The sequence below is a fragment of the Barbatula barbatula genome (assembly GCF_947034865.1).
Source record: "Barbatula barbatula genome assembly, chromosome: 17".
Lineage (NCBI taxonomy): Eukaryota > Metazoa > Chordata > Actinopteri > Cypriniformes > Nemacheilidae > Barbatula > Barbatula barbatula.
Genome location: NC_136780.1, coordinates 17,476,989 through 17,492,177, shown reverse-complemented (window position 1 = coordinate 17,492,177; position 15,189 = coordinate 17,476,989). Strand labels below are relative to the sequence as shown.

Below are 15,189 nucleotides of genomic sequence, written 5' to 3'. Positions count from 1 at the left end.
ATCTAACAATTAGTATGAAGGAATATCACTACAGTTTAGGCCTACTATATTAAAAGTGTACTGGAGTATTTCTCATGTGGGAACAATTGTATTAGTCTACTACTGTAACACCTACAAAACTAAAAACATGGACATTTAAAGCTTTCACCTGAAGCTGCAAACTATTAAATAAATAAATATTTCAAACGTAAGTAACGCAGTTATGGAATCTAGGGTCTCTGTGACTTTACACTCCGTCACTAGATGGCGGTAAGCGCAACTAAAATTGGTCCGCAACCAAAATAAACCCCGAAGAAGGATTACACTTTATTTTACTTTAATAACATTCTACATCATATAACCGTCTAAACCAGACATTAAATGAATGAAAAATGGATTAGCTGGAGGATACTGAATCATACGATGTTAAATAAAGGTAAAGCAAACACAAACGTGTTTAAACGTGTTCTTACAGGTGGAAAACACGTTATTAAGACGATAGAATACCGGCTCTGTCGACCGGGCGCTATTGGTACGTGTTAACCAGTGGCGGCCGGCCAATAGAGGGCGCTAGGGCGCCGCCCCCCTTAAGCCACAAAAAAAAAAATTAAAACAATTAAAACAAAAATAGTAATAATAATGAGAAAAACATCAGTATGTCAATATTTGTGTGTTTTAAATATGGAATGCACCCAGTAATACATGTAAAATATGATACAAAATCATATTTGCAACCTTTCCTCTGCCTGTCTGACCGCTTCATCAGCTCTGGGGCGATAGAGAAAGCGCCCCAAGGAGGCGGGTCTATGTAGCAGTTAAGCCAATTGCTAATTTAAGATATGAATGTATGACATAAAATTTAGCCAATCAGCGTTCTTAAATAGAATCCAAGAAGGGCGATCATTTTATCGCCCCAAGCCCTGATAAAATAAGGACTGGGCTCTAGGGGCGCCATTTTTACTAAACGACAATGGCGAGCGCGGACGTTACTCCTCCAAGACCCAACCCTAACTCGGTGAAATCTCTCCTCCAAGATCCGTTTGAGAGGAGAACTTTGTCGGAGAAAGTTCGGGTGAAAGAGCTGGGCCCAGATCAACCTGACCTCTCAATCAAACAGCAGGCTAGCGAAAAAGGGAAGCAGTATATGCGCGGCTTCTCCCGTAGCTTCACACACACATACACGTGTTTTTGTATATAGTTGACCTTAGCATAAAAATCATTCAGTTATATATGGTACTCTAAAAAATGTTAATAGTGTGTTTGCTAATATTACTGTATATATGTTTTGTATCAATTAATTGTTGCAGTTCTGGAGCACATTAACAATTAGTTACATTTAGTTTGATCATAAAATACTTTATGCTATTCTTCCAGTCAAAGGTTTGAGTTCAGCCACTTGATATCCATTTCTATATTATACATCCTTTATACAGTGTAAGAATTCCTATAAACTTTATAATAATTTAATGTTATTGTCCACTTTCCACTCTGTTCTGACAGCATGCATATTGTGTTGCCTATTTACTACCAATGGCACCAACAGCCTTTCCAAAAGATGTTACTTATATGTAGAAATAGTCAATTGTTTACAAGTTCAGTTTAAATGCAAATAAAAGGCTTGTGTTTGTGCATCATGATGTTTATGTTTTTGTGTACGAATGCCTCAACTTTTTAATATTGGCATTAAATAATTACTGACTATTTCACTGAGCACTGCTGTCCTGCAGTTTGTGTTAAATATTATTGCGATGGTTACGGAAACAAAAAAAGTATGGCACAGCCCCACCGAGAATATTTTTCACCAGCCGCCACTGGTGTTAACAACACGTAAACACACGTAAGAACGTGTTATAGGGTTTTAATGAAAGAAATATAGCAAGATTGTTTGGCCAGTTGTTTGTTTGTGGCTGATATGAAAACAAACAAGTCTTGGTGACGGTAAATTCATAACACAGCATATTTATCTGTTTACAGGTTTAAATTAAAAACCGCGCTTCATAAAATAACACTTTTGTTCCTGACTTTTATTTGTGAGGCACTGTGTAATTAAACAATTCTATTCAACTTTATTCTATGTTTCTATAGCTATTCTTAATAAAGTTAAAACTATCTTGTTTAAACCGTATTTTATTATAGTAAAATTGTGGTAATATTTTCATTTTATTGGATTGATTACATTTAGTAAAATACAAATGACCATGGTTAAACTATAGTTAAAGTAGTTAAGCAATTTGGACTGAGAAAAACTGTAATGTACTGTTTCTTTTTTTACACTGATAAGAATATATATTTTTTAAACTATACATTTTTTGTAAAGGAATAAATTCTGATGAATCCTCTCATGAAAACTGCAGTTGAAGTTCAATGCATTTATTGTTATATGTGTAATTGCCTGTACAGTTAAATTCTAGAGGCACTATTGCTTATCTTTAAAACTTAAAACAGAGTGTAACCAATAAAACACACAGAGCAAATTGACGTATTTCTAAACATTGAAATCCATCTGAAACCCCCTGTTTTTATAAAACAATCAAATAGTAAACCTGTATTACAGAGTAAAACATAATGGTAAACACTTTAAACACTGAAATACATTTCAAACACACCCAGTGTTAATAAAAACAGTACAGCACAAGCAGTTCAGATAGTTTTTAAGTTAAAATTAACTTAATGCTTGTAATGTCGATGTGCTATCGATTAAAAAGCGCTTATTTTGAGACGTTGACGTCACGTCAGGTCGTCACGTGGGTCACGCGCACAAACGTTCAAGAGGTCGGGTCAGACGTTCGGTTAGACAGACGGACGGTCGATCGGACGTTAGGTTTTGGCACGGAGTTCCCGCCATAACTCCGTGCCCCGACCGTCTAACCGAACGTCTGACCGGACGTCTTGAACGTTTGTGCGGGTGACCCACGTGACGACCTGACGTGACGTCAACGTCTCAAAATAAGTGTTTTATTTACTTAAAATTGTAATTGTCAACTAGTTTTGAAGACAAGTTGTTGTTATTCAAGCAATTAAGGTTATCCAGTATTCTGCTGTACTTCCTTAAATAAAAGTTTAGAGAAATGTGTTGTGTGTTATTCTAGGCACTTCTGGGGCCCGCTGCACAAAAGTAGAATTAAGAAAGCTAGGATAATCGCGGCTTGACCTAGTTTAATCAGTGCATCCTGGCTTAATCCGTTGCACGTTTGCTGAGCCAGGATGAGAGCGCGTGGATATGTCAAGCCAGGTGTATATAGTTTGGATAAATGCACGTTCACGGCATTCTTAAAAAGATCACGAAATCGATCAAAGAATCACTGATGCAGAAATGGACAAAACCCGTGTGGCATACTTTTCGCCTAATGGGCAACAGCTTATTATGGAAACGTATGAAGAAGTGAAACATATAATATGAAAAAAAGGCAATACAGCTGCTGTGATCAAACAAAGAGAGAATGCATGGCAAATAGCGGACCGATTGAATGCGTAAGTAGTCCAAATAACCAGTGCTCCACTGAAACCCATAATTACAATTCAAGGAGTTACTTGTCATTTTCAAAAATAATTGTATACTTTGCCTTAAATGTGACCAGTGGACATGCATTTAACATAAAGAATAATTGCAAACACATACCCACTATGTGCATCTATTTGATCTATTTAGTTTCTTTTATGTCTATAATCTTTTTACTCTTATCTATTTGTAATCTTTTTTTGCTCTTTTTATCCATCTAATCTATTTAATAATTTGTATCTATCCATTCCTCTTAAAGAACAAACATGTCTGGCCAAAAAAGGACTTGGCAGCAAGTCAAGATTAAATACAAGAATATTTTGCAGGCTGGTAAGTGACTTGTTTGCAAAAAACATAGGTGACATGTTGGCTGACATTTTATTGTCTGATTTTAGCAATAAAAAAAACTCATATCTGGTACGGGGGTGGCCCTCCAACCCAAGACTTCACCACAGCAGAGGAGCTGGCCCTGGACTTAAATAAAGGGAAGCCAGTGATTGAAGGGATCCAGGGAGGGACAGCTACTGACTCTGGCCCAGCAACAGATGCCCACCTCATCATACAAGGTACATTATTGCCATACTACTGCACATGGAAAATATTGAAATCCATATATATTTATGTGGACTGTGTGACTTTGCCTTACCTTGCAGTGGCTGGTAACACCTTTACACTTTTGGAGCCACCAGATTTGCCGGTGAGTACTCTTTATTGAATCATAGGCTTTGCATGTCCTGTCAAAAATATTATTACAAGTATTGAATATGGCAGAGGGAAGCCACATCTACAGCAGTGGAGTGCACTTCTGCCGAGTGTCGCTGGACTCCAGAAGCCGCGAGATATCATGTCAATTTTGTGGCAATAGACACATTTTTTCATAAGTTCATAATAGATAAAAAGTCAGGGAAGTGGTACTAATAGAAAATATATATTTGTTACAGGATCCTGACATTGGGCAGCCTGGTAACATAGTGAGTATTGCCTAAAGTAAATTTACATTATACAAAATTCTGCTATGCTAACTAAAAGGTGTTCACAGAATTCACAAACTGTCAGATATCTCTACACAACGCATCTTAAGAAACAGATCGAGCTGACAGAAGTCAAGTTTGATGTGAACAAAAGAAAGCTGCAGAACATGGACCTTGAGATGCAAATTAAACGCAAGACACTGAGGAAACTAGAACTGGAAATCCAGAAACTAGAAAGAGAAGTAAGTGACTTCAGTTCATACTGTAACCATGACTGTAACACAATGTATTAATAATCATACTTTTTTCTCTCCAAAGCTCCAAGCTGACAAGTGATGACACCAAAATAATAAAAGAAAAATATTCCAAAACCATTGTGGTCTTGTAACTTTTTTATGAATGTCAAGTACACTTTAGTTATTGATCCAGTGAAGTGGAACTAGAATTTGGGAAGATGACCACAGTGTGTGCTACCGATGCCAAATAAAATGCATGTACACATGAAAAAGTTATATAGCCTACATTATCCTTTATTAATGGATGGGCTAAATCAAAACTAAATTAACTGAAATAATTTGCAATGTATTCTTCTCTAACAAGTCTACCATTTCTGTTATCTGGGAATATGCCACCATTGTCCCAATCAACATCCAAAGCAACTCTGGGAGCCCTTTCTTTTCTTAGGTTGGCAATATTGTGCAGCACTGTGCAGGCAACAGTCACGTCACATGCTCTGTCTGGGGAGACCCTCAGGTGGTGCAGGCACTGAAATCGTGATTTCAGGAGGCCGAAGGTCATTTCAAGTCGAGCTCTGGTTTTGGCATGGGCATGGTTGTAAGCTTGCTGTCTGTAAGGGGAGTCATCAGAAATGTCTCACAGGCATAGTCTTTGTCCCCCAGCAGCACACCAGAGAACTCCCCTGCGAATGCAAAACATAATTCTTCCATGTACTGTACTCTTGATGATCAAGGTGCTTAAAAAAATGGGGTGGCTTACCTAGAGAGAGTCTCTGGTAAATTCTACTGGCCCGAAAGATTCTGGAGTCATGGACTGAGCCAGGCCACTTTGCCTCTAAATTTGTGATAAGGCAGTCAGCATCACAAATCATCTGTAAAAATATATTGCCTATTAAGGTCATTCAATGCACAGAATAATTATGTAGCTGACAGTAACCATAACTCATTCTTACCTGAACATTGACACTGTGGAAGGATTTCCTGTTAACATAATCTCCCTTATGTGCCCCTGAGGGGCGTTGGATACGAATATGGGTGCAATCCACTGTCCCAATTACACCAGGAAAAGCTGTAACACAAAATAATGAGTGTCATACTGTGACTGTGCTAATGTAACATTTTGTAGTAATGTTATTATTTGTTACCTGCAATCTTGTAGAAATCCTCCTTGATGTGGACGAATCTTCTGTGACCCGGGAAGGTGATAAATATGTGCACAAGAGATTTCAATGCCAGACTTACATTTTTTTATTGGCAAATAGTGGCTTTATCGAGGTTTTTTTGCATCACCGACAGAATACAGAAACATGCCACTTGCAAAGAATTGCAGTGCCTACACAGACCAGCTGTGGGACAGTGAGAGCATGGCTCCGTGCTGTCCTGTGCTGTATGTTTGGACCCAGCAGCCAACACAAATATCTGATGCCATCGCCTGAGAATCTGTACCTCTCAGTCAGAGGTCTGAATTGGTCTGAAAAGGCCAATGGGTCTTTCATGCCTGAATGCTCGTCTGAGTATTAAAACTTCCTCATCAACTACATCATTCAACAAAGGGCAAGCCATTGTGAATCGGAGAAACACAAATCTTTAGTCTATATATACTACATATTGACCTCGTTACGGACTTAATTGAAACCACATTTGCAACTTCATGAGCCATTTCTAATTATCTCATCAACTGCTATAATATATTGATATTTTTTCTCATTCAACAGTACATTTCTACTCTATACTTGCATATACATAGTCTATATTCTATTTTTCATATAGTATAGTATAGTTCTTTTGCACTGTGTTGGCATTCGTTGTGAACAGCAAAGTAATAATTGCTCAAAAAATCTCCTTTCCTGGGTGTATGACAATAAACGCTTTAAATCTCGAATAATATATATATATATATATATATATATATGTATATATTCATCAAACCTCTGACAGTGAAATTAACAGCAGTTTTCAATAATAACAAAAATAACAGTACGCATACTTATATGAATGATTGTATATCTAGTATTTTAGAAGTGACTAAAACACATTAATATCTAGGATTTAGGGAGGAACTAGCCGATAAATCACTAGGATTCATTTTAGCCTGGTTGTTAGCCTGCTCCGGAGCAGGCTAGCTGCAAAGTGTAAATCTCCATAGTAATTTAATGTAGATTAATTTAGCCTCCCTTCATGCAACCGAGTTAGGGCTAAATTCAGCCAGGATAACTGGAAAATCCCATCTTAATCCCTTATCTTGCTTTTGTGCAATACCCCTCAGATCTTTCTCTGTATGTTTTTAAAACTGCTCCAAAATTCAGTGTGTGTGTACCAGGTGAAACCTGCGGTATTTAGTCCTCTAAAAACATGGAATATCCAAATCAGTTGTTCGTGTTCATTTTTTGAGGAAACAAGCCTATAAATCATACAGAATGATCTTTTTAATAACTGTAAATGGGTTTTCTGTGATTATTGGGTTTAGGGGAGAATATAAAGTTTTGTTAGTTCCATTATTAAAGACTCACCCCAACACAAACCTCTGACAAGAGAAGTGTGAACTGAAGGACATTGGGACTGTTACATTGTAATGTTAAATGGGTTAAACAAGAACTGAACCTATAGCATATCATTTTAATCTCACTTAATTTGATACACTCATGCTAGTTTTAAAATAAGAATTTAACTGTACAGGCAATTACACATATAACAATAAATGCATTGAACTTCAACTGCAGTTTTCATGTGAGGATTCATCAGAATTTATTCCTTTACAAAAATGTATAGTTTAAAAATATATATTCTTATCAGTGTAAAAAAAAGAAACAGTACATTACAGTTTTTCTCAGTCCAAATTGTTTAACTACTTTAACTATAGTTTAACCATGGTAATTTGTATTTTACAAAATGTAATCAATCCACTAAAATGAAAATATTACCACACTTTTACTATAATAAAATACGGTTTAAACAAGATACAATTTTAACTTTATTTAGAAGCGCTATAGAAACATAGAATAAAGATTAATCAAATTGTTTAATTACACAGTGCCTCACAAATAAAAATCAGGAACAAAAGTGTTATTTTATGAATTTAAACCTGTAAACAGATAAATATGCTGTGTTATGAATTTACCGTCACCAAGACTTGTTTGTTTTCATATCAGCCACAAACAACCAATTGGCCAAACAACCTTGCTATATTTCTTTCATTAAAACCATATAACACGTTCCTACGTGTGTTTACATGTTGTTAACACGTACCAATAGCGCCCGGTCGACAGAGCCGGTAATTCTATCGTCTTAACGTGTTTTCCAACTGTAAGAACACGTTTAAACACGTTTGTGTTTGCTTTGCCTTTATTTAACATCGTATGATTCAGTATCCTCCAGCTAATCAATTTTCATTCATTAAATGTCTGGTTTAGACGGTTATATGACGTAGAATGTTATTAACGTAAAATAAAGTGTAATCCTTCTTCGGGGTTTATTTTGGTTGCGGACCAATTTTAGTGGCGCATACCGCCATTTAGTGACGGAGTGTAAAGTCCCATAGACCCTATTCCATATACTGCGTTACTAACGTTTGAAATATTTATTTATTTAATAGTTTGCAGCTTCAGGTGAAAGCTTTAAATGTCCATGTTTTTAGTTTTGTAGGTGTTACAGTAGTAGACTAATACAATTGTTCCCACATGAGAAATACTCCAGTACACTTTTAATATAGTAAACTGTAGTGATATGCCTTCATACTAAGTGTTAGATCTTTACTAAAGTAAATATTAAAATATTGTATTTACCATTAACAAGTTACTATATTCTAGTATACTACAATACTTTTTTAAAGACGTATATGGTGACCATACCCGAAGTGTAACCTATGCTTTTAACCCATCCAGTGATAGTGAACACACACACTGCCAGCTGTGAACACACACACAGGGAAAAGTGGGCAGATATCACTGGGAATTGCTGGGAATCAAGCAGGCCAACCTTCTGATCACGAGTTTTTTTAAAGTTTCACCATATTGTTATTGTTAAGCAATGGAGCTGAAATATATATATATATATTTTCATCAAGGTAAAGACAAAACTTAAAACAGAGAGTAGGCTAAACAATAAAACGCACAGAGCAAATCGACATATTTCTAAACATTGAAATCCATCTGAAACCCCCTGTTTTTATAAAACAGTGCAATCAAACAGTAAACCTGTAGAGTAAAACATTATTGTAAACACTTATTCTATAAACACTTCGTGCTTTCGGGATACCTCCCTGAAATGCTTTTTTGCAGGTTGAGATGTCTGGTATGGTCTCTTTTTGTCGTACACAAATCTCTTTATGTCCCTGAGCTTCTGCCGTAGAAGGTGACGTCACTACGAAACCAACGAACGTAGTTTCACGGAAGGAAATCAGATTGACGGTAGATGCAATAGTTTAACTATTGGAATGGAGACAGGCCGAAGTTTACCTCTGGACTGCTTGATCGTTGTTTTTTCTCTTCTTCAAGATGAAGATTTAATCAGGGTGTCAACAGTTTGTAAAGTAAGTAATAAAAACATAATACCAATAGCGTATTTGTGTATAATAAATGTCAGATTTTTTGTTGATACAGGCTATCTCAATATTTGTAATGCTATGTAAATGTTTAAGAAAACGAGATGCTTATTATAACAATGAAATTGTTTTTCAATTACTAACAAGCGTTTACCAATACTTAAGAGTTTAGAAAAATAACTTTAATACACACAGTAACACACCACAGTTAGCCAAATAGTATTGTTTTGCCAAAACCCAATTTTGTTTAATAAATACAAACTCTACTTTTCAAAATGGTGAAAGCCTCTTTCAACATATGCTAACTCTATCAAAACACAACAAACCCATTTCAAAACTGAGTCATTCGGTCAAAACATTCCCAGATAGCACTGGTACATCTGAAAAGATGTCTGCTAAAGATCTGGAGATCTGGAAAACATCTGCTGTGTAAAAACATCTGCTAAACATCTTAGAAAGAGCTGTTGTACATCCATTCTACATCATACACATATTACAGACATCTTCTAGAGGTCTATATGACGTCTGACAGCAGACATCTCAGAGATGTAGTGCTCTTGTAGATGAAAATGCAGACATGTCTGTCAGATGTACATGTGCAATCAGGGTTAGCACTATTTTTCTATCCAACAGCCCACATACTATTAAAATGCTTACAAGCAATGGCATTACAAAAACTGCATTACTTGTCATGTTTCAGTTCGAAAGTCATGTTTTAAAAATAATTCAGTCAGCTGTAAACACATACATTATTGTGCTGTAAATTTTTCTTTTCTGTATAACAGTGACTCTGTGTGGATTCGTTTTAGATAGGGGAGAGCATAGAATATATATATATGTGTGTGTGTATATATATATATGTATATACATATAGAATGTACTAAGACTTTATGTATATATATATATATATATATATATATACAATGTACTAAGACTTTATTAGCAATATATGCAATTGCTGTCAGTAATAGAAAAATGCCCATTGGTTCAAAGAAAGCAAAAATAAAACCAAATAACAGACAAAAAATGCACAGGAAAAAAGTACAGTTCTAATCAATATGATATTCAGCATCTGGATGCTTATAATTACGTAATGGGAAGACTTCAACATCTAGCTATGGCTCAGATTGAGATTGGAATTAGCTATTTTTCAATTATCACTAATTAGAAATTTCTTATGTCTTTTACTGTAAGCTGCTGTTGTTTCAGAAGAAGAAGAAGAGGAGGAGTTCTTTTTTTACTATATTTAGGGTTTGGAACATTAGGTCTTCATTTTTGTCATGTTGTGTTTAAGCATCTGTAAAAAAGATAAGAAAGATCCAAAATTGTGGTATGGGGTAAGCTTGTGTGAAAAGAAAATGTAAGCATTTTAGAAATGAGTATGGTATAAAAAAACATGAAATTGTGTTAATGGTATGGTCACAACAGACGGATGTTGTGCTAATTGTGTTTAGAGTTTTGAAAATGTGACTACAGATTGGTCAAAGGGATGTTAGCAATTGAGAAAAACTGTAATGCTCGTGGCCTAATTCTTTGTATATTACAATTTTTAATGATAATTTTTATTTATGTAGCGCTTTTCACAATCTTGCATTGTTGCAAAGTAGCTTAACATGTGTTTGGGCAGTACTTATTGTAGTAAAGAGAAATAACTATAAAAAATAAATAAGACAGAATAGCCTAATGCATGGTATTATTGCATTTTCCCCCTAATACAAAGTATTTATAGTATTAAATACACAATATGTACGTTTTTTTTTGCATTAAAATAACTACTAGTCATGTTATCCTCGTTTTCCGCTTTTAGAAATCATGTGGTTCCGACTCATTTAGCACTGTACCGGCCGGTTGGCGGGTGACATCAAAGCAATGCGAGAGGGATTTGAAAGCACGAGTCACTCACGAAATACGGCAATCTATCCGAGCATGGAAAAACAGTAAAGACTTTAAGATGCGCCTTCCCAGTTAACATATAGCTATATTGTGAGGACGTATCTGGACCGGACCATATTTGTTCCAGCGATGTACCATTAGTCGTGACGATGTAACATTGGAGGTTGTTGGGACATGATAATTGCAGTAGTTCACTTAAAAATGTACCCCATTGGGGCAAATTTCTGAAGTGAACTACTCCTTTGCTAAGTTTTAGCAGCAATTTACCAGTAAGTAGAAAGGTTCTTGTACTGTACATAGTAAAGTGTAGAAGCCATGTGTTTGTTGGATATATTACCATTGGTATTACCATAGTTTAACTACAAGCATAAACTATAGCTATAATAATGAAACTATGGTATTTTAGTTACTGTGGTTTTACTAAAATAGATTAAATGCTGCCATAACTCAGACAGTTTCTGTTTATCTCATGTTACTCTTGAGTCCTTACAGAATAGTATCGCACCCTTCAAATATCCGCAGAGTCTCTAGTTTGATCACATTTATAAAAGACAGATACAGCTGTATGTTTATTTCCGAAACATGCAACGTGTGTGGGGGCGTTACTAAAGCACCTGCGCACACATTGCCAAGAAAACACAGACATCAGTTTCACTTGCAGCGTGCAGTTCATGTCCAGAATCTTTTAGTGTGGGACCGCCACTCCATCTATTCAGTTTCAAATCCAGCATTATACCACTGTTTATATAACATTCATTACCCAAATGCAGCACGGCTGAACTTCAAAGCTGAACTGCATCCTTACTGTGAATTTAAAATACATCCAGAGCCACAGAGCAGTGAGGGAGGAGAAATATACTGCAAACTCTTTCTTGACTCCAAAAACATGTTCTCTTAGAAGCTGAAGTGTATCATTTAAAATTCTCCACCTTTAACTGCATAAAAGTCCCGGCTGAATAAACATTAGAACTGTGCCTAAAATAGAAAACATAGAAAATATCATGGATTATTTTAATTGAATTGGTTTTGATCAAGTGATCAGTCTTTAGAATCATTAGTTATTATTAGAGCATTATTTAAAAAAATCTATAGAATATGAAGTTATACAAATAGGTTGTATAATTTTAACGTTTAATGGTATGGTTATGTACTGACTTGGTTCCCTGTATAGTTTTTACATCATTAGTAGAGTTTTTCCTTAAGAAAAAACTTTTCCATTTACATTTAAGCATTAAGCAGACACTTCTATCCAAAGCGACTTACAGGGCATTCAAGCTAAACATTTTAATCAGTATAATTATATTGAATGAAACTTGAAAAAACTTGCAAGCTTAGAAATTCAAACTGTGAAATTTGTCAATGCTCTGCCTTATTTAAAACACTGTAGGAGCAGTTTTACTATTGATGGAAGACAGAAACCTAAAGGAATTTTCTCCATTCAGCTGGTTCAAGGTCACTAAAATGTGCACTTAAAAATTAGATACTATAGATTTTGAAATAATGATGTTCTAATAATAACTAATGATTCTAAAGACTAACCAATTACATGATTTATTTAAGATAATATAGGCTACCCCAGCTGAAAAAATGTCATGTGACACATTTGAGATTGGGACTATCAAACGTCAGATTGCCACTGTATCTAGCAACACATGGGTTCCTAACTGTGGAAGAAGACACAATCCCATGCCCCAATTTTGCATTAGCCATAGTAAGAAAAAAGTCAAATAAACATTTAAAGTGCTCTTTGACATAAATTTAATATGTCATTTCATTGCAAATGTAATGTTTCTGTTTAGGAGTGGTACTATGCTGCAGAGACACCGTGGCTGTGGAGGTAAGTCACTTGACATTACATAACTAAGTAACTGACAGGCCATAAATATTTATTCAACTTATGGGGCCCTATTTTAACAATCTAAGCGCATAGTCCAAAGCACATGGCGCAGAGTGCAAGTGGGCGTTTCCGAATCCCCTTTTGCTAGTTTAAGGACGGGAAAAACTGTCACCACGCCAGGAGCATAGTCTAAAAGGGTTGTCCCTATTCGTTTAAGGAGTAATGGCTGTATTTTGTATGTGCAGTAAACCAATCAGAGTCTCATCTCCCATTCCCTTTAAGAGCCATTGTGTTTGCGCCATGGCGGATTCGCTATTTACACGGCGTAATTTGCAAGAGCAAAGACCAGACTTCTCCAGAGAGGAAAAACGAGCAGACCATCTACAGGAAAAGCCAGATCTTTTATTTTTAAGTACACAAAAATAATCTTTTACATTGTGGTTCACTTTAATTATTATATTTGGCATTTGTGTGTGCTGCTGCGCATCCCTCTGTGTCTAATAAGCAGAATGTACGAGCTCTGTGCACCTGCCTATAGGCGCATATTACTAACACGCTCTTTAAATAACAAAAAACATATTGTGCCGTTGACTTTAGACCAGGTTTTAGTTGGTCAGTGGCGCAGTCCATTTCTGTTGCCTCAAAATAGCAACGCGCCAACAATGCACTTAAACACCCTAGTTTTCAGACCAGCATGCCGCCCATGGATGCACAAATGGCCGCATATGCATTTGCTATTTAAACAACGTGGCACAGGACGTGAAAACTAAAACTGCGTGGGACTGAAACTAGCAAAATACATTCGCGTTGCGCTGGATTGCCCCTGGTGTACGATAGGGCCCATCATGTTGAGTGGCTAATGTAATCTGAATATTTGGTGTTACATACGAAATGTGTTGATTAGATTTACTTGAAAACTAATACTTGTATAGGAGAATGTGTTTGCAGAGATGGAGCTTCTGCAACATTTCCCAGCTCCTCTCAGACACAGGGACACATTCATGGAAAGGGTATTATCTGCGTCGTTCTCATCTGGAGATGAAAATGAAATCAGGCACGTCATGTGCAGACTACACCTGCAAAAGCCTACGAGGCCATAAAGGCAAGCAATTCCATTAATGTCAGCTGTGATACTATTTCAAATGCGGCTCTACTGATTTTATAGGCAAAAGGGTGTTTATGCTTTTATTCTCTCATATAAAAAGGCAAGGTTATTGGTTTCGCATACTTAGCTGGAAACGACAGCTTCTCAGACGTTTGGAAGAGTGTGCCAATTGTCTGTAGTGCATCCACAGATGGTACAGTCAAAGCATGGGACATTCAAAAGGTATAAAACATTTTTGACAAATTACCAACAAAGTAGCCATGAGCATAGGGTGGACTATCACATTGAAATATCAAAGAAAAAATATATATATATATTCACAAAAGAGCTCAATTAAAGTCAAGATGTTTATGCATATTCCCCATAGTATTTTCATTATAAAAAAAGTGAAATGTGACCTACTGTCACGAAATGGTTTTGGACAGAACCCAGATGCAGGCAGACGAAGGTTTAACAATAAACTTTATTAAATAAAAACACCCGCAATGGGGAAAAACAAGAACAAAAACACACTAGAAAACAAACACTAGAAACAAAACCGAAACAGGGTAGTCCAACAAGACGAGAAACAGGGGATACTACCGTGAGCGTTGATACAAACACCAACATCAGACAAAAGACAATAGATATAAGACAAAGACAATGCACCAACACTGAACAGATTGAAACTGAGACCATATAAAGGGAGACACTAACGAGGAGTGATTACATGGGGAGAGTGGTGACAGCTGATGGGAATGAAACCCTAACGAGGTGAATTACAAAACAGACGATGGGAATGAAACCCTAATAAAATTACAGGAGATAGGAGGGTGGGGCTGAGAGACATAACAGGAAGACACGTGGCATTAAGTAACAACATAAAGCCACATGTCTCCACACATAACACAACAGAAACCCGAAAGACGTGGCAATGTCATGACTCTGCCCAGGGAGCTAGAAAGCTCGAGACAGGAAGGACAGAGTCCTAACATTACCCCCGCCCCCAGAAACGCCCCATGGCGTCTCAAGGGAGAAACTTCAGCGGGCCAAAACACCAAAGCACAAAGACAAACACCACAAGCACAACACAGAACAAACTAAGGGGAACATAAGGGAGGCTATGAAGGGGTTCGGGTGGGTCAACAAA

At 36.5% G+C, this 15,189-nt stretch overlaps 2 protein-coding genes across 3 annotated transcripts in view; both read left to right on the top strand.

Annotated features, from left to right (window-relative positions):
• Window positions 1-2,759: 2,759 nt before the first annotated feature.
• Window positions 2,760-4,816, top strand: LOC306906399 (uncharacterized protein). The gene is made up of 7 exons (XM_079477771.1): window positions 2,760-3,450; window positions 3,738-3,808; window positions 3,874-4,044; window positions 4,132-4,175; window positions 4,420-4,449; window positions 4,518-4,691; window positions 4,768-4,816. The coding sequence occupies exons 2-7, from the start codon at window positions 3,745-3,747 to the stop codon at window positions 4,783-4,785; spliced, it is 501 nt and encodes a 166-aa protein (XP_079333897.1). The 5' UTR covers window positions 2,760-3,450; window positions 3,738-3,744; the 3' UTR covers window positions 4,786-4,816.
• Window positions 4,817-9,031: 4,215 nt separating this feature from the next.
• The window catches only part of fbxw12 (F-box and WD repeat domain containing 12), a 19,008-nt gene continuing 12,850 nt past the window's right edge, over window positions 9,032-15,189 (top strand). For both annotated transcript variants that reach the window (XM_079479013.1, XM_079479014.1), the window contains exons 1-4: window positions 9,032-9,213; window positions 12,918-12,955; window positions 13,888-14,057; window positions 14,161-14,282. In XM_079479013.1, the coding sequence (XP_079335139.1) occupies window positions 9,118-9,213; window positions 12,918-12,955; window positions 13,888-14,057; window positions 14,161-14,282 (426 nt within the window). In that variant the 5' untranslated portion in view covers window positions 9,032-9,117. The remainder of the gene's footprint in view (window positions 9,214-12,917; window positions 12,956-13,887; window positions 14,058-14,160; window positions 14,283-15,189) is intronic.

What these genes read in the sequence shown, in the direction of transcription:
- LOC306906399 (XM_079477771.1), top strand. Translation starts at nt 3,745, where the DNA reads ATGTCTGGCCAAAAAAGGACTTGGCAGCAAGTCAAGATTAAATACAAG. An exon ending in TGGAGCCACCAGATTTGCCG is followed by an intron (nt 4,176 to 4,419) that starts GTGAGTACTCTT and finishes TATTTGTTACAG; the next exon opens with GATCCTGACATTGGGCAGCC. An exon ending in TTGGGCAGCCTGGTAACATA is followed by an intron (nt 4,450 to 4,517) that starts GTGAGTATTGCC and finishes AGGTGTTCACAG; the next exon opens with AATTCACAAACTGTCAGATA.